This window comes from Lepidochelys olivacea, assembly GCF_965140295.1.
Source record: "Lepidochelys olivacea isolate rLepOli2 genome assembly, chromosome: 23".
NCBI classification, from domain to species: Eukaryota; Metazoa; Chordata; order Testudines; family Cheloniidae; genus Lepidochelys; species Lepidochelys olivacea.
This window is the reverse complement of record NC_140433.1, coordinates 3,108,070-3,129,858: the sequence shown is the minus strand read 5'-3', so window position 1 is coordinate 3,129,858 and position 21,789 is coordinate 3,108,070. Positions and strand designations below refer to the sequence as shown.

The window sequence follows — 21,789 nt, the reverse complement described above, 5'->3', positions numbered from 1 at the left end:
GGGGACTGGACTAGACGACCACCCAAGGTCCCTTCCAGCCCGACACGTCTCGGATTCTGTGTGCTTGGAAAACACAGCGCTCTGTAAGAGCTAATAAGCTGACGTCACCCTAGGCAGAGCCAACATAAAGCCTAGTTGTTAGATACATTCCAGGGGCTTTGAAGGATTTAGGAGGTAAAAACGGGCTGGCGTAGCTATTTCAATATCACAGCCCACTTTGGATACTCGATCCTGGAATGAGTGGCTCTACGGCAGAATAGTTACTCCACCCGCAAAGTCAAACGCTACCGGACTAGCTTCGGCTACAATAGCTCTGCCCGTCAATGCCAAGTGGGTCACGTGTGCAGAGGTGTGAAAAATTGAGTGCCTGGCCCAGACACAGCTAGGTGGCTGGAAGAATTCTTCTGCTGACCCAGCGACCACCACCCAGATTAACTACAGCAGCAGAAAAACTGCTTCTGGCTACGCATAATAATCTCCCCTGCAGCAGCTGGGGCGCCCTGGGTGTAGACAGGGCCAAAGTAGGGCACAATGCTAGCAGTGAGATTCCTGGACACAGAGATCGGGAGCATCTCTTCTCCCAACACAAGAACAAAGGAAGTATTTGAGGAAACTGAAAAGGTAGCGAAGTCAGAACTCCGGAGAGGGAAGCACGCACTGTGTGGGGGGCAGCATGCAGGACTCGATCAGGCACGCATGGCCTAGTGGGTAGACTGCTGGGCTGGACCTCAGGAGCCAGGGGTTCCAGGCCCAGCTCTGCCACTGGCCTGGTGCATGACCTCGGGCAAGTCACTTCCCCTTTCTGTGCCTCAGTTTTCCTGTCTGTAAAATGGGGAGAAAATGCTGCTTACCTCCTTTGTGCAGCACTTTGAGCTCTATGGATGGGATGTGCTATGTAAGAACCGGGTATTATTAGAGATGGACTATGGCGGTGATGCAGCGAGTCCAGTCCTCTGTCCAAACGCCCTGCCCTCCACATGAACACCGGACACGCTGTATAGTTCAAGCAGTAGCTTTAATCTCATCCCCCATCACTGGTCAAGAACATACACGATACAGAGAGCGGGATCCAGCAAAAGCAAAGACTGGTGGGGAGAAAGAACACACAGACACAGAACCGTATAAAGTTGAACGACAGCTCCCACAAAACTCACAACATAGCTTAAAACCCACACGCACTGGATGAGAGTGATGTGGTATCTGGGTCTTTAGACACAGAACCAGCTGGGGAAATGAAGAGACAATGCTTACATAGAGAAAGCCATTTCCCTTCTGCCGAGTTTCTTCAGCCAGCCTCTTCAGTGTGGTGTTCGAGAAGAATGAGCCAGGGACCAGGTTGTTTTCAGGAGCTAACCTGGGAAGAGCCTCATGAACAAAAGTGTCCCTCATCCAATGGATCAAAACCCATCTGTGGGGCTGGGCATCGGTCTGTCCATTCCAAGAAGGCCAGGTTTGAGGCCTGATCCACGCAGCAATGTTTGTAACAGTAGAACTAGGTCATTTGCGGGGTGACAGGTTTGGGGTTTTTTTTTTGTTTTGTTTTGTTTTTAAATTGATAGCAAGACAGTACAACCGCTAGTGTGGTCAGTTAGACTGGTCGAAAGGTGCCTTATATTGGGACAGCCTATTCCCCTTCCCAGAGGGGAATAAAGCACCTTTGTGACAATATAACTGCATGCCCACAGATGGGATTGTACAACTTGAACTAGAAAGACACAAAGAGGCAGTGTGATCTAGTGCACAGAGGACTTGGTGAACCTGGGTTCTACTCCCAATTTGGCCACGGGCCCGTTGGGTGACCGTGGCCAACTCATTGTGCATCTGTTTCCCCATCTGTAAAATGGGGACAATGAGACTGACCTCCGTGGTTATCTCCTGCTGCACAGAGCCAGGTGTTGAAGTGCTACAACTTGTGTGTTAGACAAGCCCTTTAGTAATAAGTGCGGAGGCCTAGAGGGCTCAATCCTGGTCCACTTGCGAGCTGGGAAAAGTATTATTGACTCTTAACAGTCAGGTCCCTCAGTCCTTCGCACTGGGGCAAGTGAACTAAAAATCCAACCCTACTTCCTAGGGAGGCTACTGATTCTAGGCCCCCCCACCCCCAAAGACACACCCAGAACCTCATTATCCCACCCCCACCTCCTGGTACTGAGATCACATTGAGGTCAGCTAAGGTGCTCAGAGCTTGAGAATTAACCCCGGCCCCCTAAAAACAGAGAGCCCCAATCTCCCCTTACATTTTGGCCTGTGTTTTCATTTACAAGACGTATGAGAATGTAAAGGAGAAAACAGCAGCCTCGTTGAAGGAGGATTTTGTTTAGAATTAGATCCTTTCTCCCCACACCTTTCCAAACCACAAATGGTTTATTAGTAAGACCTACCCCCCCCCATTCCATCTGTAACTCATGCAGCCAGTTTCTAAATCAAGTCCCAGGTCTGCCTAGGGCAGCTCTTCCAAAATTACCCCCCGCTTCCCCCCCTGGCAAACAGAAGCCATTTCAGACAGCACAGCACCCAGCGGTCCCATCTCCATCACGTTAGACACAAAGATCAGAGCTAGTTGGGAATTTGACAAACCGGTTTTCCCCCCCGGAAAAAAACCCACATCAATTTGTCAGAGCCAAAGCTGCTTGTGAACAGGGCTGCTTTGGCTGACTTGCTCAATCCAAAACACTGGGGGGCGGCTGGGGGTTTAAAACCAGTGAAACGTCCTGTTTTAACAAGGAAAGTTTCCAGTTTTGTCATCAAAACAACTTTTGGTTTTGAAATGAATAAATTCAGACGACAAAACGATCAAAATATAACAACGCAACTGAAATTATTTTCAGCCGTTCCGCTCGTGAAAGGCCGAGGTGGGAGTTTTCAGCTCAAATTTGGAGCAGGCAAATTTGTTGATCTCTAAAAACGTTACGGGATGGGACAACTGCTTCTCACACAGCTCCAAGAGACCCCATTGACACCCAGCGCCGAGGATAGCACGAACAAGGCTTTACAGCCAATCAGCGGGCACCGAGGAAGAAAACCGACTCCTCAGGGAAAGGAATGAAGACGGTCCCACCCTGCAGTACTGGCTAGCTGCTAAGAAGCCAAGATTGGCCCTTCTGGACACAGATGCATCTTGGACCCTATGCACAGGTCCAAGAGATGCGCGGTTCCTACCCCAGACAGGGCACAGGCGCAGTCCCTCCTTCTCCATGTCTGACCCAAATCAGACAGCTCCAAACGCACCTTGACTCTTTCCAATCTCTCACCCCCACCTTCGAGATCTAAAAGGTCTTGCTCTTTGGCCTCTCTTCCCTCCTCTTCCTCACTCTGTCACTCCCTCTGCTCATCACACACCCCACCCCCATTCTTTCCACCAGCCTCATCTCTCATCTGCTCCTCCTGTGAATTCCTCCCCCACCCTGCCTGTTTCAATCCACCTACCCTGCGCCGGAGCTCTTGCCCTGTCTTGGCCGATAGATCCTAAACGCTAGCAGAGGCTCAGATTTTCAAGAGCACTCACCGACCCTCGGCCTTACGGCTGCAGGAGGAGACCAGGGCTGCATGGCGCTCATGAAAATCTATCCACCTCATTTAGGTGCTTAGATGGGGTCAGATTCTTTTTAGCTGTTCCCAAGTACTAAATCCAACTGGAGTTGGGCGGTGCTCAGTGCTGCTCAAGATAAAAGCAAACAGGCCCAGGACGTTTGAAAGGCAGCTAAAACCCAGCCGGAAATGCAACGTGCTGTGCAGCTCCCCACAGACCCGAATTGCTTGGTTATGTGAACAGCATCTGTGGACTCCAGCAGGACCCCTTGCATGGATAGGGATGACGCTCCCGCTTTGAATGGCTCGACAGGGCAAAGGATACAGCGAGCAGAGAAATCCTGCTGACAGTCCATCCCAGCTGCGACTGCAAAGAGCAGCAGGTGCCGAAATACCTTTTTTTTATTTTAACGTAATCAAAATAACTCAATATAAACTGACAGCTAAGAAACACAAAAGAAAACGAACAAAGGGGGGGGAAATAAACGGATTAGATCAAGGCTCACGGCTACCGGTTCCAAGTAGTGGGAGCTTTACACTGAGCGTTGCCAGAAACTGCAGCTTTTGGATAAATAGTCGGAACTAGCTGGGAATGGAGAGATTGAGCCACTGCCAAACTTCTTCCCACAGCAGCAGAGCAGGACACTAGTCTTTTACGGAGAGGTTCACTGCCACGATGGGTAACGGCTCACGCTGCAGGGGATGCCGGCCCGGCCCCGTCAGTTCTTATAGTGTCCACTGTTGATGACTATGTCGTCGTATTCCTCCTGAAAAACGGGAGAGCTTCACTGATGACCTGAGAGGTATGGCGGGATCGAAGGGGGCGTGGGCGTGTTTAGAGACTGTTATGCAGCAGGTGGGGAGGGCCAGATTGAAACACAAAGTTGGCTGTTGCTGCCGATGCCCCGTGTTCAGGTTTCTTCCCTTCTTGTATTAGGCTCATAGATCCTAAGGCCAGAAGGGACGACTGTGATCAAGTCTGACTTCCTGTAAAATGCAGGCCCTGGAGCTGCCCTGAATTAATTGCTGTTTGAACAACAGCAGATGGGGGTGGGGGGGAGAAGAGACACAGACCTCCAATTTTGATTTAAAAACATTGTCAGTGATGGAGAATCCATCACAGCTCTAGGAAAATTAAGGACTAATTACTCTTAAAAATTTGCCCTTCTCTCCTGAATATCCTGAAGCTAGACAAGTCTGAATGCTTCAATTTCCAACCGCTGGATCATCTACTGTCAAATTTCTTATACCCACATAGCAGTGCTTAATTTGTGCTAGGGCCGAGTCCTGGCACCTTTAGGCTTGGCAATTCATAGCACCGGCATCTCGGGGCTTGCCAGGTCAGTCATGAATGTTAAAAAAAAAGTCACACCTCTTTTACTACAAATCAAGCACTGTGATGTACGTACTTACAAACCGATACAATCACCCCTTAACCTGGTCTGTGTTAATCCAACTAGACCAGAGACTCGAGGAACTCAATCCCTTCGAAAAGAGAATCCCCTGCTGGTGAAAGACCCCTTTGGTCTGCACTGCTGCCAATCGCAATGCCAGCTTCCCCACCCACTGTGTTTTAAAGGGACCCACTCTAAGCAGGGGGGTTCAGTCTCTGTGGGTCCTGTTTGATCTTCAGCGTCCACTAGGCTTACCCAGGAGGGGGCTGGTTAGTGGCAGAGCGAACTAGGAACCAGGCTGAGACCTGCCAATTCGTTCCACATGGGGGATGCTACATGGCTAGAGAATGGGAATGGCTTTCCAGTACTGCTGTCTAGGCCTCAAGTCCCCCGTCACTCCTACAGGGGGAGGGGTTGCTCTAGGACAGAGATGAGCCACACTTGCAAGGGGTGAAGCTTGGCCTGGTGTTAATTCAGCACCCCCACCCCACTCACGTCACTGCTCTCAGCCAGGCTCTCCTCCGAATCCCAGTCGGGCTCCTCCGAGCCGAACTCCCGGAGCAGCTGCAAGACCTTTTGGTTGGGCCTGTGTAGGGCGCTATAGATGGGGGTGTAACCGACGTACATCCGGGCCCTCGGGTCCGCTCCGGCACGCAGCAGACACTCCACCACTTCCGCGCTCTGCGACTCCACTGCCAAGTGGAGGGGACTCCGGCCACAGCTCAGCTCCTGCCAGCGGTGGACAGACAAGTCAGCGAGGCTGCTATGGAGTACTCGGGGAAGGGTAAAAGCCTTCCGATCTCTTCCCACCCCTCCCCATAGACGATCCACCCCAGCGCCCAGTACTAACTGCCTTGTTGAGATCGGCTCCGGCACCCACAAGGAGCTTGACCACTTCAAGGTCCTTCCGCAGGACAGCCACATGCAGCGGCGTGTAACCTGTGGAAACCAAGAGCGGACAATTTTGGTCAACCCCACAAGTTGATTTCCGTCTCCCTCAGGCCAGCTAGTAACCTATTGGTGGACCAGCTGGCTGCTGTCATGGCAGCACGAGAGGATTGTTTGCCCTGCTGAGGGGGGGGAACCAAGACTAGAGGGATCTTTTATGGAGCAGTCTCATTGATTTCTTCGCTCCAGTCATGTCTGGCAGCAGGCAGTTCCACAGGTTAACTATAGGCTACACAACAGACTATGTATCCATCCAGCACGCTGCCTTTTGGTTTTTGTCACCCCCAAAGTGGCAGGCCTCTCTCTCTCAGTTAAGCCATTTCTGCACTTGGGGAAAACGGGCATGGAAGTCATTTTGGTGATGGCCAAATTCTGGTGTTTTCTTGGGTATGTTAGAGAAGCCTCAGGACTGCTCTAACTTACGTTTGGCCCTCCGCAGGCTCGGAGGGAGCGGAGCATAGCTGGAGCGCAGCATGCTCTGGCCACAGGAGCTGGGCTGGTGCCAGGCTGTTATGCCAGCTCCATATTGGCTGGGGAAGGGAAGGAGGGTGAGAATGCTCATGACAAAGGTCCCACGTGTAACAGGCCCACTGTATTTCCCAGGTGGGTGACGAGAGTCTCCATACCATCATAATTGGTGCAGTCCAACTGAGCGCAGGCATCATTCCCCTCGCAGGGCCTGTACCCACTCAGCGATGTCAGGAGCCACTGTGCGCAGTCCTGGCAGCCCTCCCGGCATGCCAGGTGCAGCGCGGTGTGGCCAGCTTTCTCCTGCACGCAGAGCCCCGCCCCGGCTGCCATCAGCTTGCGGACAAAGTTGGAGGCGCCGAGAATGACTGCGATGTGCAGTGCCGTCTGGAGAAGGGCAGCGAGAGAGAAGGGGGTGAGAAAGCTCAAGGTAGATCTCCCCTAAAAGGGGCCTGGCCTACCATCATCAACAGCACTAGAGATCACTTCTTTCAGTGGTTTTCACCCCAACTTCTCCCAAACAGCTTTGCACCCTATAACCCAGGAACAGCCACCTCTGGGCAGGAGGGCAGCAGCCAATTGCACAAGAGGGTCAGGAATTTTAGCCAAGGATGCCAGGGTAAATCCACTATTCTCACAAAAGCCGCCTGTAATACTCGGGCGCAGTAGCGGACAAGGTTATATCCTCCCTGTGCTCGAGGAGCTGCACGGAAGTCAGTTTATCTGCCTGGGATGAGCGAAGACCCCAGGATGAGTGCAGATCAGCTTATGTCCTGAAACAAAGCCTTCCCTGACCCCGTATCTGCTTTGGTCCATTGCTGTCAAACCCCCACGCTTGCTCCCCATCCCCCTGCCACAAAAGGGGCAGATGTGTTTTGATGTCAGCCCCTGTTAACACTTATTTTGCAGTAGCATCTCCATCAGTTTGGGACTCTATCCTGCTAGCTACAGTACAAACACAAAGCTAGGAACAGTCCCTGCCCCAAAGAGATTGTTGTGCTCTGTAACACTCTTCCCTGCTCCCACAAGTCATTTATGATGCCGAGGGTTTTTTTAACGTGGGGTTGTGTTTCATTTTCTAACCAGCACCCCAAGCATTCCATAAAGGAGGTGGCATCATGCGGGGACCAGACTGGGAGCCAGTACTCCTGAGTTCTGCCCCCCGACTTGCTGTGCAATCTTCGGGCAAGCCAATTTGCCCCCTCGTGCCTCAGTTTCCCCACTGGAAAATGGAGGATGATACAGACAGAAAATGCTCCAGTCTCGGCCCAACCTGGCCCAGGTCGTTCTGCAGATCCAAGTATTCCGTCCCAGCCGTGTACTGCAAGATAGAATCCAGAAAGGCCTCATGTTCGTGAATCACAGCCAGGTGGAGAGCTCTGGGGAGAGAAGAACAGACACCACTCCCAGCAAAACAAAAAAGCGGTACCGCGCAACTGGCTGAAAATACTGCACCTGAAAGGGAAGCAAAGCGATTAGCAAGCCGAGGAATTGATTTAGTCAGCCGAGAGAGAGAGCGAGCACGTACCAAGGAGCTGGGGATATAGCAGGGAGGCCATAGGGCAAATCTTGGTAGGAGCGTAGGCAGCGGAAAAAGCTCCCAGGGGTGACCGAGTTGCAGATGCCGTCTAAAGCCTCCCGGGGCCGAGAGGCCAGGGATTGAGGGCCAGGGTCAGTGGAGACAGCACTGAAATACGCGGTTTAGGGCTGAAGCACATCAACAAAGCTGCGTGTCCGAAGTCCGAAACTAGAGCAGGGAGCTGGCTGTGGGCCAGGACCGAGGCGCACCCGGGGGAGCCGACGACTCGGACCCCCGCAATGCTGCACTTTCACGGCCCATCGAGCCGGGCTGCAGCCCAGCGGCTCTCCCGGAGTTGGCTTCCCCCCCCTTAACGTCGCCCCCAGGCCGGGGACCCGTGGGGGAGACGGGGCTGGGGACCACGAGGCCCCAGCCGGGGCCGTTCCCGGGAGAGGGCCCCCGAGCGCGGCGGGAGGGGGCCTGGCCGGTGTGGGGGCGGCCCCGAAGCCGGGGGGCTTCACCCCCCCCCAAGCCGCGGAGGGGGGCGCGGCGGACAAAGCGGGGGCGCCCGGACACTTACGTATCCCCGTCCTCGGTCACGAAGCCCAGGACGTGGCGCAGCCAGGCCCCGGGGGCCGCCGCGGGCGCCTCCCCGGGCCCGGCCGCGGGGTCCCCGAGCCGCACGGCCTCCACGCCCCGGGCGAGCGCCCCCAGCTCCGGCCCCGCGGCCGCCCCCCAGCCGGCTTCCTCCTCGCCCAGGGCGGAGTCCAGGCGCTCGGAGACCGACCCGCAGGCCTCGGGGGGGCCGGCGGCCGGGCCCGGGCCCGGGGGGGGCTTCTCCGGCGGGGCCCCCAGGCCGTCCTGGATCTGGCTGAGCTGCCCCTCGCTCAGGGAGCCCAGGCCGCTGTCGCACCAGTCCTCGCCCGCCTCCGGCCGCTTGGCCTCCCCGAGCGCGGCCGCCGGCTGCGGCGCCGCCATGGCTCCCGGACCCGCCCTAACGCTGCGGCTCGCGGGGCGCCGCCGCCATGCCCGGCCCGGCGCCGCTGGCTCAGGCTGCGCCCGTGCAGGGGATTTCGGGGCCCGGGGAATTCCCCGCGCCCCAGCCAATCGCCGCCGGGCGGCCGCGGGGCGCGCTGGGAGTTGTGGTCCTGGGCCGCGGGGCGCGCTGGGGGAAAGGGGGCGGGGCCGCGGGGCGCGCTGGGAGCTGTAGTCCTGTGGCGCGGGGCGCGCTGGGAGTTGTGGTCCTGGGCCGCGGGGCGCGCTGGGGAAAAGGGGGCGGGGCACGCGGGGCGCGCTGGGAGCTGTGGTCCTGGGCCGCGGGGCGCGCTGGGGAAAAGGGGGCGGGGGCGCGCGGGGAGCTGTAGTCCTATGGCGCGGGGCGCGCTGGGAAAAGGGGGCGGGGCCCCCTGGGAGTTGCCGTTCTGGGCGCGGGGCCCCCTGGGAGTTGTAGTTCTGTCACGGCGGGCGGACCCGTTCCCGAGCCGCTGGCGGAGCTGGGCAGCCCCGCGCCGGGATCTATGGCCGAGCGGGACGGTAGGCAGCGGGGACACCCCCCCCCCGCCTCCCGCGTCACTGGGGTCCCCCGATCCTGGGGTTTCTCTCCCCCGCACCTCCTCCCGAGTTACGGGCCTCCCCTCCGCACCCCTGAGTCACCCGGGGTCCCCCCCTTCCGTCTGGGGCTCCTCCCCTTGTGCCCCACGGTCCCACCCGCCCCCCCTGCCCGGGGATGACTCCCCCTCGTCACAGGCACCCCCCTTCCCCTCCTGTCCCCCCTGAGTCACTGGGGTCCCCCCTTTCCTGGGGGGCTCCTTCCCCCTGCCCCCCAAGTCACCAGTGCCCATCCCCCCCGTGCCCCCTGGCCCAGCGGGGTCCCCTTTCCACCCAGGCTTCCGATAGCAACTTGGATTTTTTCCTTTCTGTCTCACAGCGGCTGGTGCCGGAGGAAATGAGGCAGAGAGGGGCTTGGACTCTCCTGTGAGTATTGGGGGGTGCGGTGTGTGGAAGCCCTTTTAGGTAAGAAGCCAGGGTTCCCCTTTGTGGCGAGGCCCAGCAAGCTCGGAGCGGGGCATGTAGTTGTTCTGAGCTAACCCATTGCAACCAAGGGACAGGGGGAAACCCCATCAGGTCCTAGCTAACCCTTTCCCTCCCTGTCCCCTAATTGCACTCTTTCCCTGCAGTCTATTCCCCAGGGCTCAGCCCCGTGTGGCTTTCATATCCTGCAGCAGTGACGCTGGACCAGGGTGAGAGTCTCACCCAACAGTTGTGCAAATTGTCCCTTCTGGGTCTGGCGTGAAAGTCCTTAGAGAGACGGAGTTTGGTCCTGATCTCCAAACCCTTCTCTGGTGATGAACCACCAAAGCACGCTCCCTCTTGGAGCCGGGAATAGAACCCAGGAGTCCTGACCCCGCCCCATCTCCCTGCTCTAACTTGCTCGGCCCCACTCCTCTCCCAAAGCTGGGAATAGAACCCAGGTGTCCTGATCCCCCAAGCTCCTACTCCAGTCATTTAGACCCCTCTTCCCTCCCACAGCTGGGGCTAGAACCCAGGAGTCCTGACTCTCCAATTCCCCAGACGATTCTACCCCAGGCTGAGATGCTTCTCACAGTAGCCACTAAACATAGAAGACAGTTCTGTGTTCACACTGGCTTACTTCACCGACAGATCGTTTTATATTTTGTTCTTCAGGACTCTGATTCTGACTCCGAAAACGGTGGTGCCTCTGGAGAGTCTGAAAGTAAGTTGCTTGTGCATTATTCCAGGGGGCGGGATGGGGCGCGTGGGAAGGCCAAGCTGCCTGGGCTTTCTTTTGTCATACCGAGGGGATGGACTGGGCGTAACCAGCTAGAGAGAGCCTGCGAGAGCCAGCTGGGTCTATTAATCTATGGCTCTTCCTTCCTCTCTGGAGTGCGTTGGGTGAATGCACTTAGGCCATCTTTTTCTGTCCAGGCTTCGAGGCAAAACCTGGTAGGAATCGGGATTGAATAATCAGTGTCGATTGTGCTTGTCGGGCCCCTAAACGCCTCGTGATTTCTAACATATCTGTCCTCATAACTCCCTGGGAGGCAGGGCAGCGCCATTATCCCCAGTGTACAGGTGGGGAAACTGAGGCTTGGAGCCTGCCAGTCCGGCGACACCACCGCCAGAAAAGACGGTAACTAAACTGACAGGCGTGCTCTTCTGCTGGCTTCGCCGCATTGGCACTGCGGGTTCTGCTGGCACAGCTGGGTCACCTAGTGGGCGTGAACATTCCTAGCCCACAGACCTATGTGGGGAGAACTTTGCAGCGTGCGCCAGGCCTGGGTGACTTGTCCAGCATTGCACAAGGAGTCAGTTGCAGAGCTATGACTTGAACCCTAACCACGGAGCCCTCCTTCCCCTCTTAAGTAGCATCTTCAAGGCGCTTTCCAAACATCAACTAATCTTCACAATAATCCCCCTCTGTGAGATTGGGAAATGGGAATAAATAGGTTCCTGAGGGGGAAACTGAGGCACAGGGAGGGGGACTACCTTGCCCAAGGCTGCTCAGCAAATCCGTGGAGGAGCTGGGATTAGAACCCAGGAGTCCTGGCCCCCAACACCTCCTGCACTAACCACTAGCCCCCATTCCCTTTCCAGAGCTGGGAACAGAACCCAGGAGTCCTGACTCCCAGCCCCCTGTTCTAACCCACTAGACCCTGCTCCTCGCCTACAGTTGGGAACAGAATCCAGGAGCCCTGTCTCCCAGCCCCCTGCTCTAACCACTGAACCCCACTCCCCACCCAAAGCCAGTGATAGAACCCAGGAGTTCTGGCTTCCAGCCCCCTGCTGCTTTGGCCACTAGTCCCCCACTCTCTTCCCAGAGCTGGGAACAGAACCCAGGAGTCCTGGCTCCTAGGGGTCCACAGCGGCTAACATTGTTTGTTCTCTCCCTTTCAGTGGATTTCCTGCGAAACCTCCTGTCCCGGACGCTGGGCCTGGGCAGCGAGAAGCCGGAGAAGGTGCTGGATGAGCTGACGCTGGATGGAGTGAGCCGCTTCATGCAGAGCGAGAAGTGTAAGCTGACTCTCCCTTCTTGGGAGGAAGCTTCCCTGAGACCAAGCCAGGGAGCCAACCCTCGTTCTGATCCCCCAAACGGGAAGGGGAAGGTGCTTGCGGGTAACTGCCTGGGAGAGACCGAGGGCCAGAGGGGGAGGCATGGAGCCGACCATGGATGTGGCAAGGACTCCATGTTGGTGTAATTTACAAGCTGCGGGACAAGTCTGACTTACACATTCCTACGTGTATCGGTTCTCCTTCCGTGCTGCTGGGAGAGATCAAGCCTCTGTGGGCCTGATTCGCAGTTACTCCCTCTCGGCACTTGGGACAGGATTGGTGGAGGTGTCTTTAAACCTCCCTTGCGCTGCTCGTATTCTGGTCCTAGCATAAGTTAGAGCTGCCTCAGGGCTGCTCTGCTGAGTCTCTGCTTCCCATGGCCCCTGTGAAGCAGAGAATTGCCATAATGCAGTGTGCTCTGGCCGGGCTGGTCCCCCATGCTGGGAGCGGGGCCTTGATGTGAGCTCTATGCTAGCTGGGGAGGCCCCAAGGGATGCTCTTAGAGGGCTGTCCCTCTCCGGAGCAGCACAGAGGGGCCTGCTTGTAACTGCAGATCAGGGCCTGGTCCAGCAGAGGTCAGGAGTGCGGGGAGCACCCCGGTTTTGATCTAGTTCTTAGGCGGACTAGCTCTGAAGAGAGCCTGCTGGTTTGCAAATTGGGCCACGTGGCTGCCATGATGTCTGCCGACGCTGGCCCCCCCCCAGGTGCCAAGAGCGTGGGGCTGTTTTCCTGGTAGCTTTCCAGAGTCAGGTTTGACACCTCCCTCTGTTACCTTGCAGGCAGGAACGTCGTCTGCATAGTGGGCGCTGGGATCTCGACCTGTGAGTATAGCAGCGGACACGGTGGCGGTAGATCAATCACGTTGAAAAGAAACCAGCGCATAGCAATAAACGGAGGGGTTCTGATACGACTCGGTTCTGCCCAGTGTTTCTATAGCACTTTCCATCCCAAAGCTGTCTACAAGCCACTGCTGAAATACAGCCATCTCTGGGGTGGAACGCGGCAGCTGTTTGTACAGGGATCGCTCACCCTTCCACGGCAATGCAGATGACGCTTGAGGTTGGCAGCTGTTCGTACTGGTCCCTCCTCCAGTGCCGAGACCCAGCCAGTTCTGGGTTTGGGGCACAGTAGCTGTTTATGCAGGGATCACGCATCTAGCACCGAGTTGGAGTGGAGCGTGACAGCTGCCCAGCAGTTAGGAGAGGAAGCGAAGATGAACCCTGTATCTGATTGAAACTGCAGGAGGGTGGTAGGGAGGCAGGATGGAATGGGGCTGGCTGGAACTTGACCGGAACGCTGTGTCTAATGCCAGGGTGTCACTGGGCAGAAGGGAGGGAAAGGTGCTGTGGGACCTTGAACGATCAGGAACGTTCAGGACTTTCATTTAAGTCTTGTTTGAAAGACAGCACCTCTGGCATCACAGCGCCCCCTGTTGGGCCGTGGTTCTATTGCACATCCAGACTTGCACATCGGCGGAGTTTCATAACCAAAGCACCTGGCTCCTGGGCACTAAGACCCAGCACTGAGGTGTGTGGCCAGGAGCTTTATGATGTGCCTATGCCAGGTGGGCATCCACCTAGCACTGGCCAGACTCGCAGAAGGCCTGTCTGCACCTGGAGTGGGCTCCCTGTAAATCCTGGGATGGATTCTGTGGGGAGTTGGGGGACTTTGGCTGTTCCCATGTCCTGGTGAAGAATCTGGAATCCCTAGAACCTAATAGCTGTGTCCACTGCTGATCTAATCTATGCTGGTGGCACCCCAGAAAATGAGTGTTACTAGAAAACTGCTCCCCTGCTAGGCTGAGGGACAAGGAGGTGACGAGCCCCTGGCTAGAGGGCTCCCCCCCTCCCCCCCCACATTGAGGCATCCCTTCTCCATCTCATCCCGTTGACCGACACCGCTTGGCATTTGGGTGGGTTTTCTAACAAGCTCCCCTTGTGTCCCTCAGCTGCCGGGATCCCGGACTTCCGGTCGCCTGGCACGGGGCTCTATGCCAATCTGCAGAGCTACAACCTTCCGTACCCTGAAGCCATCTTCGAAATCAACTACTTCAAGGTAGCACCCAGGATTCCTCCTACCTTGGAGATCTCCTTCCATAATGATTGATCATTGCCCGGTGGGCCACCTGAACAGTCCCTTTGATGCGTCTCACACACACACCCACCCACCCACGTCCTAAAGAATTCCCCTCCATTGTCAGCACTTGCAGACGCGTCGTATTCTTGTTTGATCCCTGAGCGAGGACGGATTGAGGTTAAAAACACGACTGGGACTCCCTAAACTGCTCGTGTTTCTAGTCTCGTTAGGGGAAACTGTCCCAGTTCAAACTCCTGAAGATCTCGGGGATACAAACTCGCACCTGCTGCCTCCCGTCTCTAGCCGACTGGCCAAACCAAACCCCTGTCTCTCTAAGACCCAGGCAGCCTGGCACAAGGGAGGGCCGAGCACCAGTAGCCCCCCGTTAGAGCCGATGGGAGCTCAGCACCGGGCCCTAACGCGAGGATGGGGGCGTCCGGAGTGCCAGTGATGGGGAGCTGCGCTCGTTTTGCACAGAGGCGGGCATGGAGTTCAAATCCTGGGGCACAGGGAGAATTGGGGGTGGCCAAAGAACTCCCCCACCCCCGCTTGAGGGCCTGATCCTGAGACCAGTTTGCCAAACCCCAAAACTGGGGGGACCGATCAGTGAGGCATCATCTTGGGGGACATACAGGATTTGTTCTTAATCAGTAAACCAAACTTAACCCCGCCCCCAAAACGTTTGTCTGTTTCCCTCCACACAGCAACACCCGGAGCCGTTCTTTGCCCTTGCCAGGGAGCTATATCCAGGCCAGTTTAAGGTACATCCAGCCTGAGCTGTCGGATGCTCTTCACTTTCTACAGCATCTTAATACAGAGGCGTTGTGTAGTGCTGTGACCCAGAGACTGAGCGCCAGAGCTCCTGGGTTTATTCCTTGTTCCAGGAAAGGGAAGGGGTCTGGTGGCTAGAGCAGGGGACTGGGAGCCGGGACTCCTGGGCTCTCCGATCTTGGCACTGGGATGGCAGGGTATTGGGGAATAGATGTGACGCTATCGTGGATCAGACGAAAAGGCCCAGCTGTCTTGGTATCCGTGCACAGCCAGACACGCACCTCACTCCAGATCACAGTGCTACCCGCCCCTGGGTTGCGTTGGACCAGATCATAGAATATCAGGGTTGGAAGGGACCTCAGGAGGTCATCTAGTCCAACCCCCTGCTCAAAGCAGGACCAATCCCCAGTTTTTGCCCCAGATCCCTAAATGGCCCCCTCAAGGATTGAACTCACAACCCTGGATTTAGCAGGCCAATGCTCAAACCACTGAGCTATCCCTCCCCACTTAGATCCATGGATCCTAGCCTGGCATAGCCATCAGACAGATGGACCCAGCTGGTCTGGTATCCCCTCTCTCTTTCCCCATTGGGTCACACCAGCTGGCCAGTCTGAAGATGTCCGGCCTCCAACCGCTGCCCCGCTGTAAGGTGTAGAACCCCCCCTTAATGAACCTTCCCTGGCAGTCCTAAACTTGGCTATGGGGGGCAGATTTCCTCCTCCCCTCGCAAGCTGGGGATCAGCTGGTGTAAATAAAAGGCAAGGACAGCTGCTTTTGACCTACAAGGGAATCCTCAAACGTTCCCCTGCTCCGTTCCAGCCCACCGTGTGCCACTATTTCATCCGGCTGCTGAAGGAGAAGGGTTTGCTGCTGCGCTGTTACACGCAGGTGGGTGACCCCCGGAAGGCCCAGCGAGGTGTGGTGGGGAGCATGGGGGTGGGCTTAATACACTTAACAGGCTGGGGCTCCCAGCCCAAGGGAGGGAGCATGGCCCCTCTTCATTCCAGCAACGCCCTACCTCCTGACCAAGGGACACCCCTCCCCATGCTCCAGGAGCCTTCCTGCTACTCTCCAGCCCAGCTGAGCTACTTGCTGACTTCCTGCTCTCCAGCTGATCAGTCCCAGGTGAGGTTGGGACCTCCCCCTTCAAAGGACCAGCCACACTGTGATTTGGGGCAGAGGGGGATCTACGTGGGGCATTCAGGGGCATCAGCTCAGCCTGGGGGCAGTTCAGGCCTGCTCAGTTTCGCTACCTGGGTCTCGGCCCCTACCCTGCGGCGTTACAAGGGGCAGGTGGGCATGTCTGTACCTTGCAGAACATTGACACGTTGGAGCGGGTGGCCGGCCTGGACCAGGAAGATCTGGTGGAAGCCCACGGCACCTTCTTCACCTCTCATTGTCTCGGCTCCTCCTGCAAGAAGCAGTACACCCTGGACTGGATGAAAGGTACCTCTTCCCTCGGCTCGCCTTAGCTACCTCCATCAATGGCCACACCGTTCAGAGTCCCCGTGGGGCCCCGGTCCGTCACCGATCGAGATGGGCACGTAATCCATGAGGCCCGGTTAATCCCCGTCTGTTCCGGGTGCTCCCACCCCGCCAGTAAGAGAAGGGACATGGGGAGACAAATCAGCCTGAGGATGTGACAGGAGCGAAGCAAAGACTCCTGCCGGGTTCTTCCCCAGCGAATGGGCGGCCCGTGCGAGGCTGGGGGAGAGTCTGTCACGCACAGGCTTGCGCCTGAGCTAGGAGCTCTGGTTAATGTTGGGGAGCAAAAACCTTGGGACTCGCCAGGGTGGTAGCCGATCTCTTTGACAGACTCCTGCACACTCGATGGCGAGGCAGAACTTGGGCGTTTGAGGTTAGCGATCTCTAGGTCTGCTTCGCGCTCAAGAGGACGAGGCTGTCATTTGTGTTCCCTTGGGTCTCTGCACAAAGTTGGGACCTCAGGAATTGCCTGCCTGGATCAGACCAGAGGCCCGTCTAGCTTGTATTCCATCTCTGACGGTGGCCCAAAGCTGCAGAGGAAGGTCCGGATGTGGTGTGATCTGCTGTCGCGTTGGCTAGTTTCCTGATCTCTTGAGTGTTAGGAATCTGCTCAAAGCTTTTAGATCTTTTCCAAAATCCGTTAGAATTGCTAATGTTCATAACTTGCAATTGGTTCCCATCAGAGCAGTCTGTTCCCGACTCCTCCAAAGCTGAGCTGAGAATCCGGCCGCCGACTTTCATTCCTTTTCCCTCTTTCAGAAAAGATTTTCTCGACTGTCACCCCAAAGTGCGACCAATGTCAGAGTCTGGTGAAGCCAGGTGAGTGTCTAGTTCTCACCCGCTGGTGATTCGTTCATGGGGGATGAATCTAACCTGGTCTACCCTAGGAAAGTACATTGGTCTAGCTTCCTCTCTCAGGGGCATGAAAAATCCACACCCCTGAGCAACATAGCTATACTGACCTAACCCCTGGTGTAGACAGCGCTGGGATGACGGAAGAATTCTTCCGTTGATTTAGCTACCACTTCTCAGGGAGGTGGATTACCTGCGCCAATGGGAGAACCCCTCCCATCAGCGTAAGTTGTATCCACACTGAAATGGTGTAGCTGCACCACTGTAACGCTTTGAGTGTAGACGTATCCTAAGAATTGGAGCATGGATCTCTCCTCACGTCTGTCTTTGTGTATGTCTCTCCTTCAGCAGTGTAGTCTGGAAGAGCAGCTTAGCAGAAACTGGTAATAACAACGCTCTTCTCTTCTGATCTTCCTTCGGCTCCAGAGAGCTCGGAGGGTTTAGCAAATCTGAATTAAGCCTCACGGCTCCCCTGAAAAGCAGTGAGGAGCATTCGGTCTCCACCTCTGAAAATGCAGCCATCTCTAGGGCAGAGTGCAACAACTGTTTAACAGCAGGCATCAACGGTTGAGGACAGGAAGTGAAGAATCCTGTATCCAATTGAAATGGTGGCGGTGGGAGGGCAAGGAGAGGAAAGTGATTTTTAGGGAGGTGGAATGAAATTCCCCTGAGTCTTGTATGTTTCCGGGGCCCTTTTTTCCAAAAGTGATTTACAAACATAGGTGCAGAGCATGGCTGAAATGCAGCCACCCTGGAACGGAGGGCAGCCGCTGTTGAAAACCTCCCACACTACAGTGACGGGAAAGCCAGTTTTGGCTAAGGATGCTAGAGTAATCGCCTGCTCTCGGGATCAATTCCCCAGGGATGGTATTTTAATTATTTGTGTAGGGGTCCCACCTGGGGTCCTCGGTCCGTGCCTGCGGCTCCCCTGCGCTAGGCGCTGTACATTTTTGTTGCTATTAGCTGTATTATGATAACGCCTTGGGGTCCTAGGCCGTGGACTCGTCAGGGGCTGTACAAGCACAGAGCAAACACATGGTCCTTGCCCCAAAGAGCTCTGAGAGGAGCTGGGAGGTTTCTAAGGGGTGTCTGAAGTCTGTGGGGCCACATCCCCAACTGGCGTGAGCTGATGTCGCTCCATGGGAATCAGTGGGGCCAGACCCCTGACTGGTGTAAATCAACCGGAGCGCCCCTGACTTCCCTGGAGTGTCGCTGACCCACCCTAGCTGAGGATCTGGCCCCGGGAGGCTGCCGGCCTGCCGTTGCTCATACCCAGCGCCTTGGCTTCTCCTCGGCCCTTCGGGGAGCTGCTGCCCAGGGAAGGGCATGGCCAAGGTGTTGAGTGTGACAGCTTCTCTTTTCCCTAGATATTGTGTTCTTTGGGGAGAGCCTGCCCCCCCGCTTCTTCACACTCATGCAGTCGGTAAGTGCCCCAGCCAGACGCGCTCCCAGCGTCAGCTTCCGAATAAACACCTGCCCCACCCACATGTCCTGAAGCAGCGGGTATCTGTCTTTGATGCAGGCGGGATACCAGGATAGATGGGCCTGTTGCTCTGAGCTGGGACAGTGGCAGGGCGGGATCCTGAGTTGGTCAGTTGGTCTGATTGGGGACGGGGCAGATATATGGGGCTGGATGGGCCCCTTGGTCTAATTTGGGGGGAGGGGGGGAATACAGGGCTGGGTGGGCCCATTGGTCTGACACGAGGGGGACACACCAGGGGGGCCCATAGGTCCGATCGTCGGGGCAGTAGTGGCGGGGCGGGGGGGATTACCAGCCCCACGGTGACGGCACTAACCCCCTGCCCCCCACCGCGTGCTCCCTGCAGGATTTCCAGAAGGTGGATCTGCTCATCGTCATGGGCACGTCACTGCAGGTGCAGCCCTTCGCCTCCCTCGTCAGCAGGTGGGTGGTGCTCCGGGGCCGCCTGCAAGGCCCCTGGCTGTGGGTTGCCGCCTCCTGACCTCCCCTCTCCTTGTCTGACGTAGGGTGCCCACAAACACCCCAAGGCTGCTGATTAACAAGGAGAAGACGGGACAGGTGAGGCCTTTCTCGGTGCCCGGGAGCTGTGGGGATGGACTGCTCGAGCGGTACTGACTGGCAGGCTCCCGCGCCAGCCGGGACGATGCCGGCCTGCCATGCTTGGCTGCATCCTGCCAGCGGAAGGGGGTGAAATTAGCACTGTTGGGGGTGAGGGGGAGGCAGTTGTGATTCCCCCCCCCGCCTTTTTTTCCCCCACCCATGCCCCAAAATCTTGGACGTCCACCTAGCAAGCCCCAGGAGTGGAGTGGGGTGGGACATGATTTAGGGTTTCTCCAGGGGGCTCGTATGATCTCCCGATGGCCCCCAGGAGCCCCCCACCCCCTTGCCCCCCCCTTCCCCGCAGCCGCCTGGGAGCCTGTTTGTCCTCACTGGTGATCTGTCTTGTCTGAAGAGCGATCCCTTCATGTCCCTTATGGGCCTCAGCACCGGCATGGACTTCGACTCAGAAAAGGCCTACAGGCAAGTTCCCTGGGGACGAGGGGCCAGCGCACGGCCCACCCTGAGAGAGGGGTGACAGTCAGGGATGGCCCATTCCGTTGCTGGGGGGCAGGCTGGGTCTGCCCAGCTCCTGGGATGGAGGGACAGGAAATGGACTAATGTTTAGAGCAGGGGATGGGGGGCCAGGACTCCTGGGTTTTCTTCCCAGCTCTGGGTGGGGAGTGGGGTCTAGTGGTTAGAGCAGGGGGGCTGGGAGCCAGGACTCCTGGGTTCTGTCCCTGGTTCGGTGGGGGGGGGGCGGGAGGAAGGAGGGGCTAGAGTTTAGAACCAGGTATGGTGAGAGCTACACCTTTTGGCTTCCTGCCCTGGCTTTGCCACTGAGTTGCTGAGATCTTGAGCAAGTCGCCAAACCTCTACGTGCCTCAGTTTCCCCTCTGTAAAACAGGGCCAGCAATCCTTCACAAGGTGGGAAATTGCAGATTCTGAGAGAGCCCTTTCAGATCCGTCGCTGATAGGTGCTAGAGACGGGCACTGGGCTCTTCCGCCTCCAGGGCAGGTCATCTGGGGGTGGAGTGAGATTCTCCCTGATCACAAAGCAGTTGCATTAACACCTGCTTGTTGCCTTCTTCCCCTGCGGGGCTCTCCCTCCCTGCCCCAGGGATGTGGCATGGCTCGGGGAGTGTGACCAAGGCTGCACAGCACTGGCCGAGCTGCTGGGATGGAAGGTATTTACTCCTCTCCCGTGTATTCCTGCATCTACGCACCATCCCAAAGTCCCATGCAAGTTCTTCTTAAGAGTCCAGGGTGTCAAGCTCGGGTGTCCTGGCCAGAATCCGAGCTCTGGTGACCCCATTCGCGTGGAGCTGCCTTTGCTCTGGGCCTGCGTCAGAACTTGCCACGTTGCGCCCCAGAAGACGCTGTGTTTCAGCGCTGGGTGAGCGATTCACAGACACACAGTTGCCCTGCCCCTCCCCAGAGGTGGCTGCATTTCATAGGGGGAGTATGCGATCCCTATACAAACAGCTGCCCTGCTCTGCTCCACCTCCACGTTGGAGGAGGGACCCCTGTGTAAACAGCTGCCCTGCCCCAGAGCTGGCTGCATGCCAGTGCTGGATGAAGGATCCCTGTACAAACAGCTGCCACGCCCTACCCCAGAGGTGGCTGCATCTCTGCGCCGGTGAGGGGTCTCCGTACGCATGGTACGGCAGAGCGAGCTGAGATCCTGGAGGAGGAAAGCGCCTCTCTCAAGGCAAAGGTGATCAGAGATCTTTGCTTTAGCCCCCTTCCCAGGGCAGCCAACTTCTCCCCCGCTCTGCCCCTTGCTCACCAGCCCCACTGCCCTGTGGTTTTGTGCAGAACGAGCTGGAGGCGCTGGTGAAGAAGGAGCACTCTGCCATCGATGCCAAATCGGGGCAGGCTGGCGAGGCCGGGGCAAGCCCCTCTCTTCCCCCGGCTGGGGCCACGGCAAGCCCCTCCTCTCCCCCAGCGAAGCCAGGGTCATCGCCCGAGAAGGAAAGCGACGCCGGAAACAAGACGGAATGATGGAGCCCGGCCGTGGCTGGCGAGGGCCGTCCATTGGAGTGGATTTGAACTCGCCACTGCCTGGACAGTCTTCCCCGACGAGGGGCAAGAGCCATCTCTGATCTAAAGAGGGCTGGGAGCTAGGGTCACCCCAAGTTTGTGGCTTGGGGGGGGGTCTGAGCGTTGAGATTCAGGGGAGTTTGACTCTGGAGCCACCCTATCCCGGGTGAGCTGGGGCTTCTTTGAGTCATTTCGCGCTGACCGCATGTTTCGTTATTTCCCCACCAAGCTAAACTAACTGAAATCCAGGGCTCAAGGAGAGCACCGCAAGATAGAATTGCATTTCCTTTCTAATTTGTTTCCCCAGCTGGGATTCAGTTTCCCTCCGAGACCCATCTCGCTAATTAATACCAGGCCCAAGACTTTCCGACAAGCGTCGCCGTTAGGTGCATTGGGGCTGAAAACCGAATACTGGCACCTTACGCAGTCTCCCCCCCACCCCAGCTTGGTGTTTACTTTGGATTAGTTATTGCAGTGTATTAAGTATCACTTGACTATTAAATTTTAGCATCTTGGAGGTAGGCTTGTGTTGGCTTTTGGGTCTCTCTCACTCTGAAATGAATTCCCGTTTATAAAGGGAAATCGAATTTCGTACAGAGCTGTAGATGGTCCTGGTG

At 56.7% G+C, this 21,789-nt stretch overlaps 2 protein-coding genes across 3 annotated transcripts; one reads left to right on the top strand and one right to left on the bottom strand.

Moving 5' to 3' along the window:
• Window positions 1-996: 996 nt before the first annotated feature.
• On the bottom strand, window positions 997-8,999 carry NFKBIB (NFKB inhibitor beta). Its single transcript, XM_084612167.1, has 6 exons — window positions 8,438-8,999; window positions 7,612-7,717; window positions 6,497-6,725; window positions 5,773-5,861; window positions 5,418-5,651; window positions 997-4,295 (listed from the first exon to the last, which is right to left on the bottom strand). The coding sequence occupies exons 1-6, from the start codon at window positions 8,833-8,835 to the stop codon at window positions 4,248-4,250; spliced, it is 1,104 nt and encodes a 367-aa protein (XP_084468293.1). The 5' UTR covers window positions 8,836-8,999; the 3' UTR covers window positions 997-4,247.
• A 279-nt stretch (window positions 9,000-9,278) lies between these two features.
• On the top strand, window positions 9,279-21,689 carry SIRT2 (sirtuin 2). Of its 2 annotated transcripts, XM_084612094.1 has the most exons (16): window positions 9,279-9,390; window positions 9,785-9,831; window positions 10,543-10,591; window positions 11,773-11,889; window positions 12,708-12,749; window positions 13,877-13,983; window positions 14,709-14,765; window positions 15,595-15,663; window positions 16,092-16,221; window positions 17,020-17,079; window positions 18,480-18,535; window positions 18,939-19,015; window positions 19,099-19,150; window positions 19,545-19,612; window positions 20,250-20,316; window positions 20,948-21,689. In XM_084612094.1, the coding sequence occupies exons 1-16, from the start codon at window positions 9,375-9,377 to the stop codon at window positions 21,131-21,133; spliced, it is 1,200 nt and encodes a 399-aa protein (XP_084468220.1). In that variant the 5' UTR covers window positions 9,279-9,374; the 3' UTR covers window positions 21,134-21,689. The 2 variants fall into 2 exon arrangements, with proteins under 2 accessions (XP_084468220.1, XP_084468221.1); XM_084612095.1 differs by lacking the exon at window positions 9,279-9,390 and having other exon boundaries at window positions 9,795-9,870.
• Window positions 21,690-21,789: the final 100 nt, after the last annotated feature.